Genomic DNA, 27,197 nt, shown 5'->3' with positions numbered 1-27,197 from the left:
CTAGAGCCAGACATCCTGGAATGTGAAGTAAAGTGGGCCTTAGGAACCATCACTACAAACAAAGCTAGTGGAGGTAACAGAATTTCAGTTGAGCTATTTCAAATCCTAAAAGATGATGCTGTTAATGTGCTGCACTCAATATGCCAGCAAATTTGGAAAACTCAGCAGTGGCCACAGGACTGGAAAAGGTCAGTTTTCATTCCAATCCCAAAGAAAGTCAATGCCAAAGAATGCTCAAACTACTGCACAAATAATTGCACTCATCTTACATGCTATCAAAGTAATGCTCAAAATTCTGCAAGCCAGGCTTCAACAGTCCGTGAACTGTGAACTTCCATATGTTCAAGCTGGATTTAGAAAAGGCAGAGGAACCAGAGATCAAATTGCCAACATCTGCTGGATTATCGAAAAAGCAAGAGTGTTCCAGAAAAACATCTATTCCTGCTTTATCAACTACACCAAAGCATTTGACTGTGTGGATCACAACAAACTGTGGAAAATTCTGAAAGAGATGGGAATCCCAGACCACCTGACCTGCCTCCTGAGAAATCTGTATGCAGGTCAAGAAGCAACAGTTAGAACTGGACATGGAACAACAGACTGGTTCCAAAGTATGTTTGTTAACATACTTTGTTCCAGAGTATGTTAAAGCTGTATATTGTCACCCTGATTATTTAACTTATATGCAGAGTACATCATGAGAAATGCTGGACTGGATGAAGCACAAGCTGGAATCAAGATTGCTGGGAGAAATATCAATAAACTCAGATATGCAGATAACACCACCCCTATGGCACAAAGCGAAGAAGAAATAAAGAGCCTCTTGACGAAAATGAAATAGGAGAGTGGAAAAGTTGGCTTAAATCTCAACATTCAGAAAACTAAGATCATGGCATCAGGTCCCATCACTTCATGGCAAACAGATGGGGAAACAATGGAAACAGTGAGAGACTTTGTTTTCTTGGGCTCCAAAATCACTGCAGATAGTGACTGGAGCCATGAAATTAAAAGATGCTTGCTCCTTGGAAGAAAAGTTATGACCAATCTGGACAGCATATTAACAAGCAGAGACATTACTTTGCCAACAAATGTCTGTCTAGTCAAAGCTCTGGTTTTTCCAGTAGTCATGTATGGAGGGGTGGACCATAAAGAAAGCTGAGCACCGAAGAATTGATGCTTTTGAACTGTGGTGTTGGAGAAAACTCTTGAGAGTCCCTTGGACTGCAAGGAGATCCAACCAGTCCATCCTAAAGGAAATCAGTCCTGAATATTCATTGGAAGGACTAATGCTGAAGCTGAAGCTCCAATACTTTGGCCACCGGATGCGAAGAGCTGACTCATTGGAAAAGACCCTGATGCTGGGAAAGATTGAAGGCAGGAGGAGAAGGGGACGACAGAGGATGAGATGTTTGGATGATATCACTGACACAATGGACATGTGTTTAAGTAAACTCCAGGAGTTGGTGATGGACTGGGAGGCCTGGCGTGCTGCAGTCCATGGGGTCTCAAAGAGTCTGACATGACTGAGCGACTGAACTGAACTGATGCTGTTTGGTTTGTTTTTCTAAAAGCATGTATAAGATTTAATTTAAAGTTTTTTTTAAGAAAATCAAATAAAGTACGAAAAGGACACCAATGGACAGTGCTCAGCACAGCTAGTGGCAGGGGGCTTCTATATATATATATATATATATATAATGTACATATATATATTAATAATATATATATGTATGTATCTTTCAGTTCAGTTCAGTTGCTCAGTTGTGTCCGACTCTTTGCGACCCCATGAATCACATCACGCCAGGCCTCCCTGTCCATCACCAACTCCCGGAGTTCACTCAAACTCACGTCCATTGGTGATGCCATCCAGCCATCTCATCCTCTGTCGTCCCCTTCTCCTCCTGCCCCCAATCCCTCCCAGCATCAGAGTCTTTTCCAATGAGTCAACTCTTCACATGAGGTGGCCAAAGTACTGGAGTTTCAGCTTTAGCATCATTCCTTCCAAAGAAATCCCAGGGCTGATCTCCTTCAGAATGGACTGGTTGGATCTCCTTGCAGTCCAAGGGACTCTCAAGAGTCTTCTCCAACACCACAGTTCAAAAGCATCTGAATAAGGACTGGGAGGGACTAGGCCCCCAAATCTGATTTTTAACCAGTTCCCCCGATGATTCAAACATGCCCCTATGTTTGAAACTAATGCTGTCGTCATAAGTCTCAGAGATCAGGAAAAATTTCTCAGGGGGTTTAGATCAGCATGAGATAACCCAGCAAACATCTACCACAGCAACAGCAGCAGTGATGATAGCTCCCATTTGTGAACACTTCCTAAGTGTTGGGCCTGAGGCTATAGGCTCTATGTATTCAACTAGCGGGTATCCTTGTCCTGTTCCTGATCTTAGATGAAATGCCAAATCAGAAGTTGGAATCAAGATTGCCGAGAGAAATATCAGCAACCTCAGATATGCAGATAATATCACTGTAATGGCAGAAGAGGAACTAAAGATACTCTTGATGAGGGTGAAAGAGGAGAGTGGAAAAGCTGGCTTAAAACTCAGCATTCAAAACCTAAGATCATGGCATCCAGTCCTATCACTTCACAGCAAATAGAAGGGGAAAAAGTGGAAACAGTTGCAGGTTTCATTTTCTTGGGCTCTAATATCACTGAACAGTGACTACAGCCATAAAATTAAAAGATGCTTGCTCTTTGGAAGGAAAGCTATGACAAACCTAGACAGTGTATTAAAAAGCAGAGACATCACTTTGCCAAAGAAGTTCCATATAGTCAAAGCTATGGTTTTTCCAGTAGTCACGTACAGATGTGAGAGTTGGACTATAAAGAAGGCTGAGTGCCTAAGAATTGATGCTTTCGAATTGTGGTGCTGGAGAAGACTTTTGACAGTCCCTTGGACAGTGAGGAGATCAAACCAGTCAATCCTAAAGGAATTCAGTCCTGAATATTCATTGGAAGGACCAATGCTGAAGCTTCACTACTTTGGCCACCTGATGCAAAGGGCCAACTCATTGGAAGGGACCCTGATGCTGGGAAAGATTGAAGGCAAAAGGAAAAGAGGGTAACAGAGGATGAGATGGTTAGATAGCAACACTGACTCAATGGACATGAATCTGAGCAAACTCCAGGAGATAACGAATAGGGAAGCCTGGCGTGCTGCAGTCTATGGGGGGGGGCAAAGAGTCAGACATGACTTACTGACTAAAGAACAATAGCAACTTAGCTTTTCACCATTGAATTTGATGTTGGCTGTAGGTTTATCATATATGGACTTTATTATGTTCAGGTTTGTTCAGTCTATACCCACTTTGTTGAGAATTTTTATAAGTGGATGTTGAATTTTGTCAAAAGCTTTGTCTGCATCTATTAAGATGATATGATTTTCATTCTGTAATTTGTTAATGTGGTGTATCACACTGACCAATTTGTGGATATTGAACCATCCTTACATCCCAGGGTTAAATCCCACTTGATCATGGTGTACAGTCCTTTTAATATATTGTTGAGTTAATGTATTTTTAAATGTATTTTATTTTTTAAATTACACAAATTTTTTTCTGTTTATTTATTTTACTTTACAATATTGCATTGGTTTTGCCATACATTGACTTGAATCCGCCATGGGTGTACATGTGTTCCCCATCCTGAACCCCGCTCCCACCTCCCTCCCCACACCATCCCTCTGGGTCATCCCAGTGCACCGGCCCCGAGCACCCTGTATCATGCATTGAACCTGGACTGATGATTCGTTTCACATGCGATAATTTACATGTTTCAATGCCATTCTCCCATATCATCCCACCCTTACCCTCTCCCAGAGTCCAGAAGACTGTTCTATACATTGTGTCTCTTTTGCTGTCTCACATACAGGGTTATTTACACAAATTTTTATATGTTAAAATTTCAAAAAATTACAGATAAATTCCTCCATGCTTGCTGTCAATCTCACTCCCTTCTTAACGATTAACCATTATTATCAGTTTAGTATGAATCCTTCTTGATTTTTCTTTATGTTTTTACACACATATATATGAATATAAATATACAATTTAGTATTTTTAAGTATGTATGGGATCATAGTTATTATATACATTTTGAAATTTCATGTTATTTATGGATGCTGCTGCTGCTGCTAAGTCGCTTCAGTCGTGTCTGACTCTGTGTGACCCAATAGACGGCAGCCCACCAGGCTCCCCTGTCCCTGGGATTCTCCGGGCAAGAACACTGGAGTGGGTTGCCATTTCCTTCTCCATATGGATGCTATCTAATTCTTTTTTTATAATTTATTTACTTATTTTATTTCTGGTTGCACTGGGTCTTTGTAGCTTCGAGCAGGCTTTCTCTAGTTTCGGAGTGCTGGGACTACTCTCTAGTTGCAGTGTGAGGCTCTTAATTGCAATGTCTTCTCTTGTTGCAGAGCACAGGTTCTAGATGGATTTCAGTAGTCCATATGAACATGGACTTCAGTAGTTGTGGCATTCCGACTCAGTAGTTGTGGCTCAGGGGTTTTAGAGTGCAGGCTCAATAATTGTGGTGCACAGGTTTAGTTCCTCCACGGCATGTGGAATCTTCCTGGGCCAGGGATCTAACCTAAGTCCCCTGCATTGGTAGGCGGATTCTTACCTAATGTACTACAAGGAAAGTCCTAGATATTACCTAATTCTTTTAAACTGGTGTAAAGGTAATACAGATGTTTGTTGAACACATTCTTAAGCACGCATGACATGTTTCTGAAATCTAATGTGTTGTAGGTAGCTGGAATGCTGGTTACAAGCTGGAGAATAGAAGAGGGGCAGGCAAGAGAGGTAGGCAAGGATTGGGTAATGAAAGGACTTGCTAGAGACCCTGGACTTTAGGAGAACCTTGAGAGGCACCAACAGTTTTTACAGCTGGAAACAACTATTGTCTTATTTCTGTAATGGGTACAGAATTCTAGGAATCCTGGTGATCTGCAGTGCTGTTTGATAATATTTCCCCCTCCCTACCATACTCTTCTCATTAGGAAATGTCCAACTGTATTTACTGAATGCATAACTCCTCTATAAATACTGATGTGATCTTGGTATGGTATGTCATTTGGACATGTCCCACAAGCATTTGCTGGGTGCCCCATGGGAGGCAGTGGAGGGGAGTACCAAGTTGTGTAGTGGTTTCCGAAGCAGGGTCCAAGGCTCTCTGGAGGTGCTAGAGGTTCCCCCAGTGGGGCCATTCAAAATCTAGGAGGTGATTCCCAAGTGCCACTAGACTCTAAGCCTCATGAGGCCTCATGAGGTCAGGGGCTCTGTCTCTTTTGCTTCCCTCTGTATTTCTAGCACCTAGCACATGTCTTCACATATATCATGTACTTCATAAGTATTGAATGAATTAATCCAAAATACAAATTCTTTCATTGCTTCCTAAAGGGAAATACTTATGTACCAAGACAAGACCATAATTGGGCATTCACAAACTAAAATGTGTATTTCTGGAGTTCGCTGAGAACACTAACTTAATATTTTACTAAATCCAGTCAGTCATCATAGGATAGTTAATTTTGTTTAAAAAAGGAAAAAAAGCTTCTGTATTCAGGCTTTTTTCTTTTTCTTCTCTGCAGGTATGGAGGTGGTTGGAATTTCTGCAATGTAAGGAAGGAATCTTTATTTTGTTGTATCCTTAATGCTTCTTGGGGACCTCAACTAATGCTTTTTAATTAAAAACTACTATTAATTATTCTACTAATATTAAGATAGTATCTTGTAAGTGTTGAGTTAACTCTGTAATATGAACAGGAGCAAGATTATCTGCTAAACCTGACCCTCCAAAGACAGAAACCAAGCCTGAAACGACCCCTGCAAAGAAGGGAGAAAAGGGACCCAAAAACAAAGGGGGGAAAACTGACAGTGGTGAGAAAGGGAATAACCCTGAAAAAAATGGAAATGCCAAGTCAGACCAGACACAGAAAGACGAAGGTGCTAGGGATACCAAGTGAAAGAAAAAAATGTTTTTAAAAATTGCGGTAAAATACACCTAACATGCATTTGCCATCTCAACCATTTTTAAGTGTTCTGTACAGTTTAGTAGTGTTGAGCACATTCTCAGTGTTCTACAACAGATCTCCAGCATTCTTTTCATCTTGCAAAACTGAAACTATGTGTGTGCTAAGTCTCATCGGTTGTATCTGATTCTTTGTGAACCTATGGACTGTAGTCCGCCAGGCTCCTCTGTCCATGGGATTCTTCAGGCAAGAATACTGGAGTGAATTTCCATTCCCTCCTCCAGGGCATCTTCTTGACCCAGGGATTGAACCTGTCTCATGCATTGGCAGGAGTGCCACCATAACCCTTAAATAATTCCCCATTCTTGCCCCCTCCCAGGCCATGGTAACCACCCTTCTACCTTCTGTCTCTGCAAATCTGAGAATTCTAGTTCTCAGTACCTACACTAGTACCTAGTATAAATGGAATCATATAGTATTTGTCTTTTTGTGACTGGCTTATTTCACTTAGCATGTCCCCAAAGTTCACTCATGTTGTAGCATTTGTCAGAATTTCCTTCCTTTTTAAGGCTGAATAATATGACATTTTGTTTATCCATTTATCCATTGATGGACACTTGGGTTGCTTCCACCTCTTGGCTGTTGCAAACACTATTGCTGGGAACATCAGTGTACAAATATTTCTTTGAGACTCTGTTTTCAATTCTGTAAGTTATATACTCAGAAGTGGAATGCTGGATCATATGGTAATTGCATTTCCTATATTTGAGCAAATCCCTTGTTGATTTCTATAGGGGCTGCACAATTTTACATTCCCTCCAACAGTATACACATTGCTGCTAAGTCGCTTCAGTCGTGTCCGACTCTGTGCGACCCCATAGATGGCAGCCCACCAGGCTCCCCCGTCCCTGGGATTCTCCAGGCAAGAACACTGGAGTGGGTTGCCATTTCCTTCTCCAATGCATGAAAGTGAAAAGTGAAAGTGAAGTCGCTCAGTCATGTCTGACTCCTAGCGACCCTATGGACGGCAGCCCACCAGGCTCCTCCGTCCATAGGATTTTCCAGGCAAAAGCACTTTGGGAACATACAATTAGCTTAAGAATTAAGATTTTTTTCCAAATTTCACTCTAGATTATGTTAAAGGGAAAACATTTAGAAATCTTAAGACTTTTACCTCCTCAAATTTTAGATTGATTGCTTTTCAGAATGATTTTTCTAGCATTATATGAACTCCTCTGGCTAATAAAAGGCTAAACATTTACATTCTTCTCAGGAGCTGAATTACTTTTTATGTATTAACACAGATGGTTTTCCAGTTTTTACCATGCTCAATGCAGGAAGGAATCACTGATTTTCATCATCCATGCCCTTTCGCTCCCTGGTCTCTCCTCTCCTTCAGAGCCACATTTCGAATGGCACTGTCTAGTGTCACTGCCCCCTTTCTTCCCCTCCTGGCCTCTCCTTAGGTCACTCCAGTCCAGCATCCATCCCTGTTACTCCCCTGAAACTGCATGTATCAAGGTCATCCATGGCCTCCATGCTGACAATTTCAGTAAGTGGTTAATTTTTATGTGTCGACTTGACTGGACTAAAAAACACCCAGATAACTGGTGAAACATTGTTTCTCAGTGTGTCTGTGTTTCTGGAAGAAATTAGCATTTGGTTCGGTACACAAAGTAAAGAAATGTGCCCTCACCACCGTCAATGGGCATCATCCATCTGCAGAAGGCTCAAACGGAACAGAAACACAAAGGAAGGACAAAATCTCTCTCACTTCTTGAGCTGAAACATCTACCTTTCTGCCTTTGGGCATCAGAGTTCCTTGTTCCACAGCCTTCAGACTCCAAGACTTACACCAACAGCCCTCTGATTCTCAGGCCTTCACACTCAGACTGAATTATTTCACCAACTTTTTTGACTCTTCAGCCTGCAGATGGTGGGACTTCCTGGCTTCCATCACCAAGTGACCCTGCTCCTTAATAAATCTCCGCTTATACAGATCTATGTACTCTATTGGTTCTTTTTCTCTGGAGAACTTGGACTAACACAGGTGCATTTCAGTCTCCATTTCAGTTTCTGAGTTCCTGTCTATCTAATGTTGAGCACGCGTAGGGGAATAAGACTAGAATGGGGAGGAGAATTACATAAAACTCAACAAAACCCCTCCATCTCCAGATGACTCACAATAAAAGCTAAATCCTCACAGTGGCCTACAAGGCTCTAAAGGTTTGCCCCTATTGAGAGACAACTTTCCATGAATTGCTCATATTTCTGTACTTCTTGTAGCAGAGGTACTAGAGGCCTTTATTTCAACTATCTTTTTTTTTTTTTCCCCAGGGATGTTTAGATAAAGAACAGCCTTGGAAGAGAGTCTCCATCTGGGCAGGGGATAGGTCTCTATGCTGGCCAGTGTTAATACTGTCTCTATCTGGATCAAAAGTCAGCCAAGTTTGCCTGCAGTCCATTATGAAGGACTGGGGTTCCCTAAGCTCTGGGTTCTTCAGCTGTGATCCAAACCCATTCTGGGCTGCTCTGCATCACCCCTGAAGAACTTGGTGGGGGGCAAGTGCAAAACACATCAACACGAAGCTCATGTTACTTGCTTTGGTTGAGGTAATAAAATCCTTTTTCTCTGCCCCAGGAGTCTCGTGTTTGCCAGCATCCATGGAAGTGTGCCTGGATAACTCCTTAGGTAGTCTCAGAACATTCCCAATTCTTAAACCGTCTGCCCCGCACTTTTATCACCTCATCTCCTGCTACAATTTCCCTTGACACCCTGCCTGGCTATGCTGGCCTCCCAGCTGTTCCTGGAACCTGCCATGCACACTCCTCTTTGGGGCCTCTGCACATGCTCTGCTGTTAGCCTGGAACAGTTCACCCCCAGATGTCTTTCAGGTTCTTTTCAAATGGCATTTTGGTGGGGCCTTCCTTGACAATGGAGAAGGCAATAGCACCCCACTCCAGTACTCTTGCCTGGAAAATCCCATGGACGGAGGAGCCTGGTAGGCTGCAGTCCATGGGGTTGCTAGGAGTCGGACATGACTGAGCGACTTCACTTTCACTTTTCACTTTCATGCATTGGAGAAGGAAATGGCAACCCACTCCAGTGTTCTTGCCTGGAGATTCCCAAGGACGGTGGTACCTGGTGGGCTGCTGTCTATGGGGTCACACAGAGTCGGACACGACTGAAACGACTTAGCAGCAGAAGCAGTCCTTGACGATAGCTTCGCCACCAGTAAACAGGCTGACATTGACCAACCTGAATGAAGATATTATCTCAGTCAGTCAGTTCAGTCGCACAGTCATGTTCGACTCTTTGCAACCCCATGGACTGCAGCACACCAGGTTTCCCTGTACATCACCAACTCCCAGAGCTTGTTCAAACTCATGTCCATCGAGTTAGTGATGCCATCCAACCATCTCATCCTCTGTCATCCCCTTCTCCTCCTGCCTTCAATCTTTCCCAGCATCAGGGTCTTTTCCAATGAGTCAGCTTTTCACATCAGGTGGCCAAAGTATTGGAGCTTCAGCTTTAGCATCAGTCCTTCCAATGAATATTCAGGACTGATTTCCTTTAGGATGGACTGGTTGGATCTCTTTGCAGTCCAAGGGACTCTCAAGAGTCTTCTCCAACACCACAGTTCAAAAGCATCAGTTCTTCAGCACTCAGCTTTCTTTATGGTCCAACTCTCACATCCATACACGACTACTGGAAAAACCATAGCTTTGACTAGACGGACCTTTGTCAGCAAAGTAATGTCTCTCCTTTTTAAAACACTGTCTGGGTTGATCATAGCTTTTTTCCCAAGGAGCAATCATCTTTTATTTCATGGCTGCAGCCACCATCTGCAGTGATTTTAGAGCCCAAGAAAATAAAGTCTCTCACTGTTTCCATTGTTTCCCCATCTATTTGCCATGAAGTGATGGGACTGGATGCCATGATCTTAGTCTTTTGAATGTTGAGTTTTAAGCCAACTTTTTCACTCTCCTCTTTCACTTTTATCAGGCGCCTCTGTAGTTCCTCTTCACTTTCTGCCATAAGGGTGGTGTCATCTGCATATCTGAAGTTATTGATATTTCTCCCAGCAATCTTGATTCCAGCTTGTGCTTCATCCAGCCCAGCATTTCGTATGATGTACTTTGCATATAAGTTAAATAAATGGCATCTCACTGAGTTTTAAATTTATTAACTTTTTTTACTTTCTGTAACCTGTATTTTTATTGTGAGTTTATTATGATTAAGAGCCATTTACACTTCCTTCCCTGGTAATCATCTGATTCTCTCCTTACCTATTTTTTTAGAAAATCTTTTTCATATAAAATTTTCACTTGCCTATGATGTAATTACAGCTTTCCTGGTGGCTCAGTGGTAAAGAATCCACCTGCCAATTCAGGAGAAGCAGGTTTGATCCCTGGGTGAGGAAGATCCCCTGGAGAAGGAAATGGCAACCCACCCCAATATTCTTGCTGGGTAATACCATGGACAGAGGAGCCTGGCAGGCTATAGTCCCTGGGGTCACAAAAAAGTCAGACATGATTAGGTGACTAACAGCAACAACAATGATGAGATTACATGTATTTTTTTCTCAACTTATTATCAATCTTTTGAGTTTATGGTATCATCATTATTGCTATTTTGCCATACAAGGTATTTTAATTTTTCTGTGGTTGAATTTATCAATCTTTTATGGCTTCTGGATTTTCAGTCACAAACAGAAAGACCTTCTCTATTTCAGGAGAGTTGAGACTATAAAGAGTTGAGGCTATAAAGAAAGCTGAGCACAGAAGAATTGATGCTTTTGAACTGTGGTGTTGGAGAAGACTCTTGAGAGTTCCTTGGACTGCAAGGAGATCCAACCAGTCCATCCTAAAGGAAGTCAGTCCTGAATATTCATTGGAAGGACTGATGCTGAAGCTGAAGCTCCAATACTTTGGCCACCTGATGCGAAGAAGTGACTCATTGGAAAAGACCCTGATGCTGGGAAAGATTGAAGGAGGGAGGAGAAGGGGATGACAGAATCTGAGATGGTTGGATGGCATCACAGACGTGATGGACATGAGTCTGAGTGGCTCCAGGAGTTGATGATGGACAGGGAAGCCTGGCGTGCTGCAGTCCATGGGGTCGAAAAGAGTCGGACACGACTGAGCGACTGAACTGATAATGTTTTAGTATCTGAGTGCTAGATCCCCCTCCACGTTCTTTTTCACAGACTGTTTTCTGACTATTCTTATTTTTCCATTTGAATTTTAGGAACAAACAGGGAGTTTAATTAATCCTATTTGTACTTTTGTAAGAATTATGTTAAATTTGTAATTTTACTTACAGAAAATTGAGATCGTTATATTGCATCTTCTCATCCAAAAGCATCATTCATCTTTCCATATGACTCAATTTTCTTACCTGTAAGATGAGAGCAATAACACCAATCTCATAGGGCTGTCCTCATAATTAAATGGGGAAATGCAGGTGAATGACAGTATAACAGGAACCAATGTTTTGGTTCGGAAGTGCTTTGCCACTTCCTGGAGAAGGAAATGGCAACCCACTCCAGTATTCTTGCCTGGAGAATCCCATGGACGGAGGAGCCTGATAGGCTACAGTCCAAGGGGTCGCAAAGAGTCGGACACGACTGAGCGACTTCACTTCACTAGGGTATGAACTTGGGTTTGGTTACCAGAGTATTACGAACTTTGATTCTCTCATTTGTAAACTGAGGATAACAATAGTATCGGCTTCACAGGGCTGTGACGAGGGTCAAATGAGATGAGGCATGCAAAGTACTCAGTGAACAGGAACTTGAGTACTCAGTGAGTATTACCTGTTCTTCTAGAAAACAGGTTATCCCAGGGGCACTGTGACACAACGCTGAAGCTTACGGAAATCCATCTTAGGTCGAGGGCTCTCAGGTCAACTCTTCCTTCCGAGAACCTACCTACCCCGCTGGTCGCCACTTTCTGACTTTCCCCGAGCGGCTAGAAAAACACGCACTCGTATCTGAAGCCGCGAGATCGAGCGCCTAGTTCCGCTGCTAGACTCCAGAACCCTACTCCACCCATTGGGCTGCAGCGCTGCCACGTCTCGCGCATCCCGAGCTCCCTACGAGAGGTAGAGCCCGCCCCAGAGCGATTCGTCACGCCGAGGCCCACCCCTCCGCGGCCCCAGTCGCTGGTAGGGCGGCACCAGATGGCCACGCGCCGTGACGCTACGAAGGGGTGGGGACGAGCGCGCGCCCGGAAGTTCCGGGGTGGGGGGTGTTACGTATATCCGGCGAGTAGCTGGCGGTCCCGGGTGCTGCTGGGCTCTGTGCTCTGAGGGAGGGTCCAAGCCGCTTGCTGCCGCCGGAGGAACCCCTTGGGCCGTGAGTCAGGGGGCCTCGGCGAAGGAGGGAGCTGGGGCCGGAGGCGCGAAGGTGGTGGGCAGGGAGGGTCTGGGTGGAGGCCGGCGCAGGCGAGGTTGGGGGAGGAAGTGACACGCAGGCGGTTCTGTGGGGCCGCGGGGCTTGTTCTGGGCGGGGACGGGCCGGCTTGGCCCGGTCTGCTTGGTTCCCTGCCGGCCTCACGGGTATCGGGTCCATCCGCATTTCACTCGGGGGTCTTGGCAGCTGTTGGGCAGGATACCAGTTTACCTGTCTTTACTGTGGGTCCGGGTTTACGAATCGGCTTCACATCCCCTGTCTCGGATGATTCTCAGCCCTCGGTGGGGTGGATTGAAGTCCTTGATAATTATCCTTTTTTTTTTTTTTTTTTTTTTTTTTACAGAGATTAAGGCCTGTAGAGGCATAGTGAATTGCTCAAAACCCCGCAAATAGCAAGTGTGACCGTTCGAATTAGATGTCCTGGCTCCTAGTCCAGGGCTCTCCCCACCCCCACTTCAGCCACACTTGTATTATCATCTGCTGTCCTGGGTTGAACCCCGTGTTTTCTTCTTCCGCCTCCCTCCTTTTCCCTCTCTTCAGTGCATGGGAAAAAAATCTCGGTTAGTGTTCCCCCTTGTTCTTGTCTTTTCTCTTTTATTTCGGTACATCTGTTTAGGTTGTAACGGGGCTTTACAGAGTTTTGCAATGGGGCTGCCCTTTGACATTTACCCTGCAGCTAAGCAGAGTTTCCTAGCCAAAAGCCAGCTGCTTGCCATCCCAAATCTGTCTGAAATAGTGTCTTCAAGTTGCTCGGAGCATATATAAGTAACGAGTATGTGCAATATAAGTGATGCATAGCTTTTTTATTGACTGATCGTCAGTCTCGTGCTCTTTATTTGAATCATCCGTCCTTAAATTTGCAAATTTTAGGTACGTTGGCAATGCTTTTGTTGGTAGTTAGAGCCCTTAAGCTAATTTGCCATAAGATGCCATAAGGATTTTAAAGTGGGTCAAGGCTAGAAAAGAAATAAAGTGCTAGTTATTTAACTTATGGTTTAAAAGTTGTGATGAGTTATAAGGATGAAAACATTGGATTATCATAGTTGTAATTGGTGGTTTAAGAAAGTTTTTTTTTTTAAAGCAGTTTTGTGATTTGCATTGGAATTTTATGTGATATTAAAAGGAAGGGCTTTGACTTTCGCATTAAAAGAGGAGGGTTTGAGTCTTTGCGTTGTTCCCTTTTCAGCTGAGCTCTCTTGGTTAAGCTAACTAATCTGGGACCATCAGCGCCCTCATCTTGTTAAATGAAGCCGGGGATCCCTACCTCCTAGGGTTAGTGTGAGGCTGAAATGAGATGTGTGTACAGGCACCTTAGAAACTGAAAAACTACTCACTCGGTGCAAAGCCTAAGATCTCAAGGATGGAGGCACCATCAGAGCCATTTCCTCTTTGGGTAGCACTATTGTGAGGTTCTTTGGGTCCAATAACAGGTTTTATTATTTTTTAACATCACCTTCATTTTGGAGGGAAGAATTATAGGATTTTTCAAACAGGGAGATCAAGGGAAAATAAACTGGAGAGTTAAAGTAGTTCAGTTAATTATGAAACATTCCTTAAAATGGGATTTTCTGCCATTCTGTCACCTCCAGAGAATTTATCTAGTTGGGAACATTTCTATAATGATGTGGTGAAACTTTACAAAATGTCTATAAAGTACTGACTGCAAACCAGTGTAGTACAAATGAATATATGTGTTGGGTTTTAAAGTTGAAATCAGTGGGAGTGACCTTAATGAGACGTGCTTTCTAAAGGTGAGACTTCAAGTGGTAGAGAAAGAAAATAGGGAAGGATGACTGGTTTGGTAGGATTGCTGAGGAGAGGCACATTGTTCTTTTACTTACCAACAGTGGAAACTTAAGCACAGGAACTTTGTAAGTGTATTTAAGTCATTGGACTTCTTAGAGACTAAGTTTCCAGACACAACTATTATTTAACATACTAAATTTGGTTTTTCTACCAAAATATATTTTGATGTTGTTGAAGAAGGCAAAAAAAATCTTATTTAGTATCTTTGTATAAAAGCTTTTCCCTCAGTCTCCACCCCCACCCAAACTCCCAAGCTTCTTTTGACCCACCTATAGTAAGCCATAGAAGATAAGCACTAAGCAGTCCTGAAAGTTTACAGGTCAGGCCACAGGCCTGATAAAACCAAACCAAAACAAAAACAGTAATTGGATGAAAAAGAAAATTAACATATACTGTCTCATTCTTTAAATGAATATAGGTAGGGTTTTTGTAGCTAACCCTTTTATAGTAAACCTTTACTTTTTTAAAAAAATAAAACTTCAGGAAATTTGTTTGATAACAATTGGCCGCATCTAGTATAAAGCCTTGCGTTCACGTGTTCTTGCTGTTGGAAAGGAGTGAAAGTGGGGGATCATTCTTTTCTCTGCACCAAATCTGAGGTGCTGAGGCAAAAATTCAGTGTGATCAGGAAATGCTGATTCTGAGAAAACTAAACACCCACCATTGGCTCTAGATTCTATTACTGTTACATTTAGAGGTCCTCTTGCTTATTCCCAGTATATGTATACCTTTTAGTAGCTTTGGGTCATCTTTTGTTTTGTCTAGGCTTATGGGAAACAGTAGAAAAAGTGATGTTAATATCAGTATTGAGGTATGTACTTGGGTAGGAACCTACCTCTATGTCCTGAATGCATTTTCTTATTTTAAGAAAGTCCATATTTGTAAAATGGGTTAGGTGGGTCTTAATTATTCACATTATGACTGGACTCTCTTATCTCTTCATGGCTCTCCAACGTAGTGCTATCATCTTTTTCTAACTTGAGACACATCTATAAAAGAGGTTAAACAATACTGTTAAAGAAGAGATAGAACTGGTAAATGGAGCAGTGCAAATTGTGCCAGCTAGTAGGATTTTAGCAAGCTTGTTTTTTAGAGTTGTTTACAAGAATGGGTTAATATGCTTTTCATTCAGGTTAATATGCCTTTTATTCTTGTTTTCTAGTTAGCACATCAGTGTGACATTTTGATCCAGATTATTGATGAGGGTGATTTCCTAGAAGTTTTGTTAACTGGTAGATAGCTGTGGTGTATCTAGGGAATGTGAATGAGCAGGTGCCTGGAGAAGTGAGTCATACAGTGAAAGAGGAAAGTGTATCTTTAACGACTGGTCCTCTGAGTACCGTAGATTGGAAAGTGATAGGAAATCAGGAGTTTATGCAGATCTGAGTACCCCAGAGACTTCCCTCCAGGGTGCAAAATCCTCTGATTTTTTAGGTCCAAAAACATGGGGTTGTAACCACGCATGAGGGCCAGCAAATGAGAGTTAACGTCTCCAGAAATGTACCAGCATTCAGAAGGCTAATGTTTGCTGCTTTCCTATTTTATACAGGGAGTAAGCATTAATAATGTCTTTCATCTTTGAGTGGATCTACAATGGCTTCAGCAGTGTGCTCCAGTTCCTAGGTAAAGCCATTTCCTTAAAATACACATTTCAAATGCTGCCCATTTCCTGAAACAATTTAAATATAGGTAGATTTTTTCTGTGTAGGAGCTAATTATGCTATTATTATTTTCTTTTTTAGGACTCTACAAGAAATCTGGAAAACTTGTATTCTTGGGTTTGGACAATGCAGGCAAAACCACTCTTCTACACATGCTCAAAGATGACAGACTGGGCCAGCATGTTCCAACATTACATCCAAGTAGGTTTGAAAATACCTGGTGACCTTTTGTTATTTGAGGGTCAATGTCAGGGTTGGAGGATGGATCTCCAAATGATGCAGTTCTTTCATTTACTGAAGCCCCAAAAGACTTGACAAACAATTCTCTATAGGACACACTCAAGTCAAATACCCATGAATCTAAAGACCTCTGGAACTTTGTCACTATCTGTTCTCACTAGTCCTGCCATGGGACACATCTCCCATATCTACTTCTAAGGAGTAGCAAGCACTTTGGAGAAAAAGAGACTTGGCTTTTTTAAATAATTGAAGGGTATTTTCACCCTTGTATCCTTTTCTTTACAAAGTGAAAGCTTCATTAGGTTTTACGTTTATATTGGATTATAATTTTGGTAGCTTGGCCTTGTTGGATGGAGAAGTTTATTTCCTTTATTTTTCAGCATCAGAAGAGCTGACAATTGCTGGAATGACTTTTACAACTTTTGATCTTGGTGGGCATGAGCAAGGTAAGAGATGATTCAGTGGAAGGGTGATGTTGGCTTCTGGATCATTTTGTTCCCCCTTTTCAAAGCAGAGTCTCATATATACCTTTTAAATTGCTTTCTAATAACATGAATATTCCCTTACGTAATCATAATAATTGTCAAACCCAGAAAGTTTCATTTACCTACTCTATAGTGTATACTGCCTTTTTTGGTCATTTGTTCTGGTAAGCCCCTTTAAACATTTTTCCTCTCTTAAACAAGATCCAGTACAGTATCACATGTTGAATTTAATCATGTCTCTTTTTTATCATTTATTCAGTGGAGTGTATGTAGGAAATTATTTGTAATTTTAAGTCATTTTAAATTTGTCAAGAGTTGCAAAGATCGTAGAGTGAGGACTATTTGTGATCACTTTGATCTGAACTGATATTTTGTGTATTCTCCCCATTTGGGGCAGTTGGTGGAACATTTTCTTCTGCCTTGTTGTTCTCCTCAGTGCTTTGTGCCTTACTCAGCCTATGTCTGCTTGGTTCCCAGATTCCTATCTGGTGTTTATGCAGAATTTGGGGCATCTTTATCTGATGGATGCCCACTTTACATTTGGCATGACTTTATAGTCAGTGATTTCATTAACATTACATTTACTTTATTCATGTAATATTTATATCCTACAAAATCATATATGTAAAATGATCATCAGCACATAAAATACCTATACAAAAACATGACTGATAGAACATGTACAGAAGCATCAGCAGTGGCTATGTATTGATGGAGGGCTACAGATGACCTTGTTTCCTTTTTTCCTATAATAAGCTTGTATCATTTTCATTCGGGTAGAGAACGGTGCATGGTATCTTTTCTGCTTCTTTCAGAAGTATCTGTAACCACTTATGGATTTAAATTCAGAGATAAAATAGTTGTAAGCTGAACTGAGACCATCTGGAGAATGCAGAAGGAGGAGGTGTTTTTAGATACCTGAATTGGGAATTGTATATTATTTGGTGTGATAAATTTAGCTTTCAGGTTTTGATAGGAGTAGAAAAGGAAATGCATTTATGTACAGATGGTCTCCAACTTAACAATGATTTAACTTAAGATTTTTGACTTTACGATAAAACAGCCTTTCGTCATGCCCGGCAGCTCCCAGTCAGCCATGAGATCCCGAGAGTAAACAACTGATACACTTGAAATCATTCTGTGCCCATGCACCATGCTTTTTTCCATACAGCATTTCATACAAACATACAGTATTCAATGAATTACATGAGAGAGTCAAAACATTATAAAATAGGCTTTGTGTTAGATGATTTTGCCCAACTATAAGCTGATATAAGTGTTCTGAGCACTTTTAAGGTAGGCTAGGTTAAGCTATATTTGGAATGTTTATCAAATACATTTTGACTTAGATTTTCAACTTAAAATAGATTTATTGGAATATAACCCCATTATAAAGAAAGATTTGTCCATAGTTTTGTTTGAGGAAAATTTACTTAACAGAAACATTTTTTTCCATAATAACCTTGCTACATTTTACACAAATTACTGAGATGCTGTTTGTGTGGAGGGTTTTTCTGTTTTTGTTTTTTTGGTATAACTTAAAAATTTAACTTAAAAAGTAGTCCAGGATTAATGTAGCAAATTCAGTATATGATGAGTATACAAATCTGAAAGGTAAAAGTGAAATTCCACCAACTTCTCCTTCCCAGTCTCACTCTTCAGAGGTGACCACTGTTAAATGTTTGATGTAGAAATGCTTCCTTAATCAGCCCATAGAAATGAATGGCTTAGAAATTATAATACAATTAAAGCATTGCTTCCCAGATGATTGCCGCATCATGTTATAAACCAAAAATTGAAATTTATAAGGCACACTGGGTTAAATTAGGAGACTGAGGTAACTGGCTGGAAACGTCAAGCACCTGGCAAGCCCTGTCTCCCTGTGGGCTGAGTGGATGAAAGTGTCAGTACGCTTACAAATTGGTTAGTTAGGAACTAACTTGGGACTACAGTTATATGGATAAATAATTTGCATCCTGATACTGTAACTCAGAAGTTGCAAACTAAAATGGTTCCGGGGTGAGGTAGGTCATTTAAGTGAGTGAAATCGGGAGTGAGACAGTAGGAAGTGGTGGAAACTTTGACAGACAAGAACTGAAGCCGCATGTAAAGGGGCAGCCACCACTCACTCCTGCTGATTATTATCCACCCAGTATGTGTGGACTGATAGGCATGGGATTGCCAGATGTTGTACTTTTTCAGAAAATGAGGCAGAAAACCCTGATTTGAGTATTTAAATAAATCAGATTCAGTTCACAGACCATCAGTTTATTCGTCCTCTGTTCTGACTTAATACTGGCTAGGATTTGGAGAATCTGTACAGAGTTTAATGCTATTGAAACCTGGCCAGAATTTGCTTACTTCATAGACCATTAGGTTATTCATATTCAGCATATATGTTTTTAAATTGATGCAACTGCAAACTTTGTCTTTTAGCACGTCGGGTTTGGAAAAATTACCTCCCAGCAATTAATGGGATTGTCTTTCTGGTGGACTGTGCAGATCATCCTCGACTTATGGAATCCAAAGTTGAGCTTAATGTATGTTTATATTTTCTTTTTCTTTTCTTGGCCTCTGTTTCTTTTAAGAAATACAACTTAGTAGTGCCAGTACTTAATCATTCCAGTTAACATTTGGTAAAAGTCCTAGCTACAAGAAGAAAGTATTTTAAAATCAAAAACATTATTTTTCAATGTTCTGAGGAATCTTGGCTTGAACGCAAGTAAATTAACTTTGCTTAAATTTATCACAGGGTGATTCTACGTGCCGTTTGCTCAGGACATTCTGCAGTTAATGCCTGTTTTCCCAGCATAATTAATGTCTTTGCCTTTCATGCATCACGTATGTTCACTCTTTATGATGTGTTGGCATAGTGAAACCTTAAAGGAGGTATTAGAATTCTTTGTGTTTTTGAATCTGTATTCTCAGGTTGTACCTGCCCAACCTTTGGCACTGAGTGACTTCCTAGACCTTAACAGGCTGTTCTGTCTTCAGTTTTGGTCACACGCATTGTTTGATACTAACTAGGATTCATGTCGGATTTTTTCCTTTTTCAACATGGCATTTTTCTTGTCTTGATCATTTCTGTAACATTGCCTTTGTAATCCATACTATGTCACTCTGCCTCTTCTTTCTCTTTGATTTATAACTCTCTGCATTCTTGTGTCTGGCAATTTGAACCTCTCTCTGGTGTAAGTATGTTTGTTGAATCTGAAGCTGTAGTCTTAAGATCCTTCCCTTACTTGACCCTTTGGCACTCATCATTCTCTCTGTAAACTCCCCTTTACATTCTTGGTTTTGGTGTTTTCTCTGGCTGATACTTCTGTGACTCTTGGCACAAGCACCTGTTCCCCTGCTTAGCCCTTAAATCTTGGTGCTCCCCAGGGTCTATACTTTTTCCCAGGCTGGTCCAGGCTTCTCCCATTCTTTCATCTGCAACCCATCATGCCAGTGACCCCCAAATGGGTTTCTGTTATTTGAATCTCTCTTGAGCTCCAACCTCATACATAGTGCTACTTATTAGAAACTCTGCCTACCAATTCTGTTCTCCCAGAATGGAACTATTCGTCTTACCATCCTGTACCTGTACATGCGGTGAATGACTAGAGGTTTCACCACCACCCTGCCACATACTACCTGTCTTTGCCCTCCTTGATAGCCTTGAGTAGATCTCTTAACAGTCTGGGGATAAAATCTACAGCTCTTTTGCATAGCACATAAGTTCTTTCATAATCTTTGTTCTGTTTATTTCTCCAGCTTTTCTATTGCCTACCTTGAACTACATTCCAAACATAGATAACAACTTTCCCTCCCTTGAATATTCAGAAGTACCTGTCTATTCAGAAGTAACTGTCTCTTCCTGGTTTTCTCACCTGATCCTTACCTGCTTTTGCTTGCAAAAATCTAAATGTCCTTTAAGAGATCCCACAATTCAGGTATGACTGTTTCTGAGAAGCCTTCTCTGACCTCTCAGACTATTAGACTCTCCATCTTACCAGCATCTGTTGTTTTTACTGATTTTATTAGGTCTGTCCCACTGGAACTTAGATGTAGGGATCTTGTCTTATTTCTTTGTGAAACCCCCATATCTAGGTAGAGAGAAGACAGTGGCAACCCACTCCAGTACTCTGGCCTGGAAAATCCCATGGACGGAGGAGCCTCGTAGGCTGCAGTCCATGGGGTTGCAAAGAGTCAGACACGACTGAGGACTTCACTTTCCCTTTTCACTTTCATGCATTGGAGAAGGAAATGGTGACCCACTCCAGTGTTCTTGCCTGGAGAATCCCAGGGACGGGGGAGCCTGGTGGGCTGCCGTCTATGGGGTCGCACAGAGTCAGACACAACTGAAGTGACTTAGCAGCATATCTAGTAAAGCCTTGGGCATATATGCACTTTGTTACTATTTAATGAATGAGTAACTTCCTTACTCTGATTTTGTCTAACATTTCTTGGTACTTGAGATGTTCATAGTAGGTTTCCCTTTATCCTTTTAATTCTGCCGTCCTTTCCTAGCTCTTCCTGTCAGTGAAATAGATTCCTAGGCTTGAAATCTTTGCCAACTTCGGCTCCTGTGTTGTCTGTCTTATCATTTAGACATCAGTCTCTTCACATCTTTCTCCAGAATGCTTGCTGCACTATTCAGTACGTGCTGCTATCTTAGGTTAGATCATCATCCCTTACCTGAGCACCACAGATAGATACTATTTGAGAATTCATTGAACTGGAAGTGTAGATTCTATTTAATAATTCCTGGATTTAGGGTCTATTGCAGCTAACTTCTCAGACTGGCACCATAATATTTGTCATACCATCCCAACTCATTTACTCTGTCAAGACACGTCGACATAAATGCTTTAATCCAGCCAGGTGATACTCCATATGTTTTTATGAACTCTTCCTACTGTAAAGCCATTGGTTATCTTCTTCATTCTTCAGGTTCTGCCTATCCAAACCCTGCCCCTCCTTCAGAGTCCAGTTTAGTTTCCACATCTTTGTTAAGACTTTGCTTAAGTCCATGTCACTGTTTTATTTTCCTGAGTGCCTTTTAGTATTTGTATTCTCTTCCTATTCACTGTGACAGGTGATCATCCACTTGCCGAGCTTTATTGAGAGACGAGCACAGAGTGAGGATTTCTTGAGCCAGGGATGTGTCTTCCCTTTCTTTTGTCTTCCTGTCATTGTTGGGGACAGTATGTTGTGCACAGGGGGCGTCTAGTAAATACTTGGGGTTTCCTGTAGTCATCTTTGAGGCTCTGTAGCCAGAACTTTGTTCTTCCTGGACAATGCTCAGTGGAGAGCTGAGGATGGTCTGTGGTTGAGTGATTTAGCTCAGAGTTAAGGTTCTGCTGCTTTACAAATAGACACAACTTTACATTATAATTGTTTTGAAGCTTTTGGGGAATTTTAAACTAATGTCAAGGTAATTTTTAGGGGCTTTTTGCCTAAAGATAAGGGTGTTATATAATGTCAAGATTAACTTTTAATCACTCAAGTATAAGTATGATCAGATTTTCACTCTGCATTTGGTACCTTGTAGACAAGTTAAAGGCAAAATTATCTTCATTATCTGGTGGGCTTTTACAGATGCCTCACCCAGCTCTTTTTTTAAATCTTGGCTTTAGGCTTTAATGACAGATGAGACAATATCCAACGTGCCAATCCTTATCTTGGGGAACAAAATTGACAGAACAGATGCAATCAGTGAAGAAAAACTCCGTGAGATATTTGGGCTTTATGGACAGACCACAGGAAAGGTAAGAGAAAAAATCTTCAGCAGATACATTATAAAGGCAACTCACAGCTTTTGAAACATTCACGTTTTGCAATCTAGATTTTACTTGTCTTTTAAAAGTAACTGGGCTTAACATTTGTTTTTCTAGAGGTGATTTGTAGACTGAAGGCTGGAGCATGTTCTTTCTTCCCATGTTTTCTTTTTTTTTTTTCTTTCTTCCCATGTTTTCTAATGAGAGTTTTCTTCAGGTATTTGAAAGAGTCTTTAGCTAGAAATTTTTTTGGACTGGAAATTTCAGGTTATGAAGAGTGCTCATTTATATCATTTTCTAAGCACTGAAATCAGAGTACCGGGTTATTCTCTGTGCTCCTGCTGAGAAAGGTAGGACTGTTACCCCTGTTTGGAGATGAGGAAACTAAGAGGGATTGGTTCAGGTCTACACAGCAAGTCAGTGATAAAACCAGGAATAGAACACAGATCTTCCAGATCAGTAGAATCTTGTTGCAGAAAAGTATGCTTGTGAGAGAAAAATCCAGATCAGCTCTAGTTTATAGGCATCCTGGTCTTTTCAGCATAAGGTTTGGTATATTTAATTTTTAAAAAAAATTGCTTTTCTGGAATCTGTAACTTCCTTTTTTTGCATGGTTCCTTAGTCTTGCCTCTTCTTGGTTATATAGTTCTTTCTAGAAATACTTCTTTTCATTAACTTAGTTTTCCATTTTACACACACTTGAATTTTTAATTTTCTTGACATAACCTGTCATTCGTATATATTTCTGAATACTTGGATTAATAAGAATGTTCTTATTTCTAAGAAATGCTGGACTTCTTTTGTCCATAAAAGAACATGCTTTTCTTGGTTTGCTGCCATAGCTTTCCAGATGAACCAGTTCGTGTGTTCAAAGCAAAGGTGCTTCACAGTGAGAGAATCTGGGAGTAGGACTCTGCTGAAAGCATGAACCCCAGTGGCCTTGACCACATTTCTGTAATTAATCCCTGCCCAGATTTGCTTCTGACGGATGGAGAAAGTGATTTTTGTCATCACCCTCGCAAGCTTTTCCACATGGAAATGCTAACATGTTGGTTTTGCCTCCCCTAGGGGAATGTGACCCTGAAGGAGCTGAATGCCCGCCCCATGGAAGTGTTCATGTGCAGTGTGCTCAAGAGGCAAGGATACGGCGAGGGCTTCCGCTGGCTCTCCCAGTATATTGACTGATGTTTGGACAGTGGAAATAAAAGAGTTTTACTTCTCTGGACTGATCCTATTCACAGCTTCCTCATGAACTTTTCTAATAGAACAAGGAAAGCTCTCCGACCGTGTCCGGCGTTGAGAATCCAAGAGTCTCTGTCTGCTCTCTCATTGCCCAGTGGTGACATGTGCTCTTCTCCACACTGTTGGGAGGTATGCTGCCCCACGTGCTGGTGCAGGTCAGCACCCCGGGACTTGGAGGTGGCAGGATTTGTCGAGTAGAGCTGTGTGCCATCACGGGCCACCTGGAAAGAAAAACACGTCTCACCACTGTGGTTGATTTCAAAAGAAAGTGATTCTATTTTTTAAAGAAAGTGTTGTTAATGTAATTGGTGACCCTCCTCATAATTTTTTTTTTTTTAAGTTCACAATATACTTGGTCCAGAGTTTTCTTTTCTTTTTTTTTAATCTAGTGAATGGCATTTAAATATTTCATAAAATTATGCACAGATACACGTTGGGAGTCCAGAGCTCAGTTAAGTGAACAGCAGGCCGGTGAGAGAGGCTCCCCCGTGTCCCTGACTGCCTTTAGTAGGTGGCACCACCCTGTGCACAGAGCACTAGGGAAGAGCAGAACTCCAGCCTCGCCACTGAGGGTGGTTTCCACCGTGCCAGGCTCCGGTCATGTCTCCTCCCAGCGTGGATAGCAGATGGGTCACTGCGGAGGAGTTAGTTCTAGCCTGGGTTATTGTTACTGTCTTTACTCAATAAGTTACCAATTTCAGCCCGTCTTTGCTTTTATGCAGTTTTAAACTTTCATTTCTTTCTGTAGCACCTTTTTCATTTTCAGTTGTAAAAAGTGACTTTCACCTCATGAAAGATTTGAGAACATCTCCCATGTCGTCACATACTACAGGTGTGTCTCAGTCATTTTTGCAAATTCTAGGGGAAGTTTTTTTCTCCATAGGAGAGTCACACAGGACAAAGTTAACAGCTTAAGAACTCTTAATTCTGTGAGTTGAGAACTTGGACATCTGATATTGTAGCATTTGTTTGAATCTAGGAACGATTTATTCCACTTGCAGAATTTGGTTTCTTTATTGGACTTCATAAACTGTTTTTTTGTATTGGTTATCAATTTTTTTTTGGTGTTAAAGGTTATCATCTGTAACTTCTCCAGATTTTGGGGGTGGGTGGGAGGTGTTACGAAATTGTCTTTCTCCAGGCCAGAAATAACCTGGGGAAATTCTAATCCAAGAACTGTGTGTTGAGCTATTCCTTTTGAGCCAGCATCACCTGTCAGTTAGCACCCGGTATAAAAGCCTCAGCGTCCCCAGCGGTGTGATGAGGGTTATTTTTATAGCATTCCACTTTCCTAATGTCACGTGTGAAATTGGATTTTCATGATCTTAACCAGTGTTTTACCCTTGTAGTTAAGGATGAAGGGATAAGAGATGGTCTTCATGTGGAAGGATATCTTCTTTAATGAAAAATTAGAGGTATTTTTCTCAGAACTGAAAATTGTGATGTTGAGGCTTATTTGCAGAGTACTGAACTAAATTCAGTGGATTCTTGCTTTTAATGTGAGAGCATGGAAAGTGTAGATGACACATTCCTGGGGTGAGAGTATTTTTCTTTAGTTGGATTTTGCATTGTTAGTCTTCAGTACTGACCTGTTGGGAAAGCATACTTTTTCACGGCTAGGTACCAAATGCAGAGGCTCAACGAAGCATAAAGCTGGGAAGAGCAAGTTTTTCATTTATTAGCAAGCATAGCTGGTTTGGAAAGGGGTTAAAGCCTTAAGTGAACAAATCTAGCTAATGGTGAATGAACTAGGTAGTTAACTTGCATACTTTTGATTTCCTTTGGCTAAAGGTAACCCATACTTCTCTATACAGAGATAGGAGAGGTGTGATTGCTTCAGTGTTAGTTTTCTTTTTTTTTTTTTTTTCCTATTTGTCCCTAGTCAATTTTTAGCAAGCTAGAAAACTATGGATTCTACACAGGGCAGCTCTTTGTGAAAGTGGTTTATTTTGGCCACTGGAGAAAGAGTTGGGATTGAAAAATCAAGTGGCACCTGTCTGTTTCTTGCCCCACAGAAAACACAGTTCCTATAATAAAATAGAGGAAAGAAGCTGCTGTGAGGAGCTCGGCTCCTAACAGGATCAGAGCTTTGTACAAGAACTCCCATGAATTGAGACTTTTCATTCTGTTTTATCAGAGTGCATTTATGTCCTATTTCAGGAAAAATAAAACAGTCATTTACAGAAGAGAGTCAATCTGTATCTTAAGCGTTTTAATAAAAAGTTAAAACAAATTTTCTCTCTTGCTCCTTTTTGGCATTGGCTTGTTCTGAGTATGAACATACAACAGGTAAGAGAGACAAATTTTGCTTATGAGGGGATGCCTGGTGTGAGTGTGTGGAAAGACCAGGCCAATTTACACATTCCACTACAAGTAATAAATTGAGTACTGTTTTGTGAGCCTTGCAACAAATGGTGGTCCCAGGATTGGTGGTTATTTCTGCAATTGGATGGACATGGCAGACTTTTTGTACAAAATCTCATATATTAACATGCTAGTAGGGGCTGGGTTCAGTTTAGCCGTGTTTTATCATTTGATATAAAATTGGAGAGATTCAGTTAAAAGTTACATTTTGCAAAATAGGAAAAGTAATGAAACCTATGCTTGAGCATTTACTAGGCTTGTAGGAAGCTTTGCTTTTAAAAAACCCAAATAAGGTTCTAAAATTTAAGTACTGGGATAAAATAGAATGGGAAGCAAAATGCAGCAGGTTGTTTTTGACTGAGTATTAAATTACCGGAGACATCTTGAGCTTGAAACATACTGTGAAATGATGGCATGGGTTTTACATTTATATGAATTTATTTGTGCTACTTGAGTCAGATCAGAGCATAAAAATTAAAGGCTGAGTCAATGAGCCCAGCACTCAGGGGGTCAGGACTCTACTGTGATGTGTTGTAAATAGAGAAAAACCTGATGCAAACAGTTCATGCTGGAGGCTTGAGCATCACTCTGGAGAGAAAGAAACACTCTTAATTGCTGGGAAGTTGGATAGTCAGATTTTACTGTGATAAGCCATCTTCTGTGTCAGAACTAAAAGAAGACAGTACCTGCTATGGGAAAACTGCTGATTTCAGTACTGCTTCATACTATAATGGATCATTTCCCTTTCTCAGACAGGTTTGTGTGACTGGAAATATTGAACATTACCCTGTATTGTGTTGCAGATAAAACCAAGCAGCATTAATTTATTCAAAAATTGACTAGAAAGGTTATGTAATGTAGCAATTGAATGTTTTTCATTAATGCTGACATAAATATCTCCTAAAATAATTCCATTAAAATTAATGTGTACTTTAGTTGATAGTATGATAAACAGACCTTCATAAAATGTCTAGCTTGTGGTGTCTGCTTCAGAGATATCCAAAACACACTTGTTCGTATTCCTCTGCCTTCAGGGTGACTTCATTGGAAAAGATTAGGGGTGGCAAACTATAGCTTGTGGTCCCTATCTGGCCTGCTGCCTGTTGTATGATCTGTGAGGGGGAAAAAAGTGCAATTTTGTGACATGCTACAATGATAAAAAATTGAAACTCTTTGTAATTTGAATTAGATTTTATTGGAACACAGCCATCCCACTCCTTTAGCTTTTGCACGCTAC

At 41.0% G+C, this 27,197-nt stretch overlaps 1 protein-coding gene and 1 long non-coding RNA gene across 7 annotated transcripts in view; one reads left to right on the top strand and one right to left on the bottom strand.

The window, feature by feature from the left end:
* Positions 1–12,100, bottom strand: part of LOC112584689 — a 32,211-nt gene extending 20,111 nt beyond the window's left edge. Inside the window, exons 1-3 of one of the 6 annotated variants that reach the window (XR_006641012.1) lie at positions 11,804–12,082; positions 11,309–11,385; positions 5,447–5,624 (exon numbers count right to left, since the gene is read on the bottom strand). This is a non-coding gene — a long non-coding RNA (uncharacterized LOC112584689). Of the gene's footprint in view, positions 1–5,446; positions 5,625–11,308; positions 11,386–11,803 lie in introns of those variants that run through there. The other 5 variants (XR_006641013.1, XR_006641014.1, XR_006641015.1 and 2 more) reach the window with 5 other exon arrangements.
* A 110-nt stretch (positions 12,101–12,210) lies between these two features.
* On the top strand, positions 12,211–25,829 carry SAR1A (secretion associated Ras related GTPase 1A). The gene is made up of 7 exons (XM_006078074.4): positions 12,211–12,343; positions 15,756–15,829; positions 15,949–16,068; positions 16,488–16,553; positions 19,029–19,132; positions 22,214–22,345; positions 23,423–25,829. Exons 2-7 carry the CDS (start codon positions 15,772–15,774, stop codon positions 23,537–23,539), a joined length of 597 nt encoding a protein of 198 aa, XP_006078136.1. The 5' UTR covers positions 12,211–12,343; positions 15,756–15,771; the 3' UTR covers positions 23,540–25,829.
* The last annotated feature ends 1,368 nt before the right edge of the window (positions 25,830–27,197 follow it).

Source organism: Bubalus bubalis, chromosome 4, assembly GCF_019923935.1.
Source record: "Bubalus bubalis isolate 160015118507 breed Murrah chromosome 4, NDDB_SH_1, whole genome shotgun sequence".
In the NCBI taxonomy this organism is placed as follows: domain Eukaryota; kingdom Metazoa; phylum Chordata; class Mammalia; order Artiodactyla; family Bovidae; genus Bubalus; species Bubalus bubalis.
The sequence above is the reverse complement of the archived record's forward strand: the minus strand, read 5'-3'. Positions and strand labels throughout refer to the sequence as shown.

Bases quoted from the DNA above. Each gene is read 5' to 3' on its own strand.
- SAR1A (XM_006078074.4), top strand. From the start codon at position 15,772: ATGTCTTTCATCTTTGAGTGGATCTACAATGGCTTCAGCAGTGTGCTC. The intron at 16,069-16,487 runs GTAGGTTTGAAA...TTTATTTTTCAG, and splicing joins TGTTCCAACATTACATCCAA to CATCAGAAGAGCTGACAATT. The intron at 22,346-23,422 runs GTAAGAGAAAAA...TGCCTCCCCTAG, and splicing joins ATGGACAGACCACAGGAAAG to GGGAATGTGACCCTGAAGGA.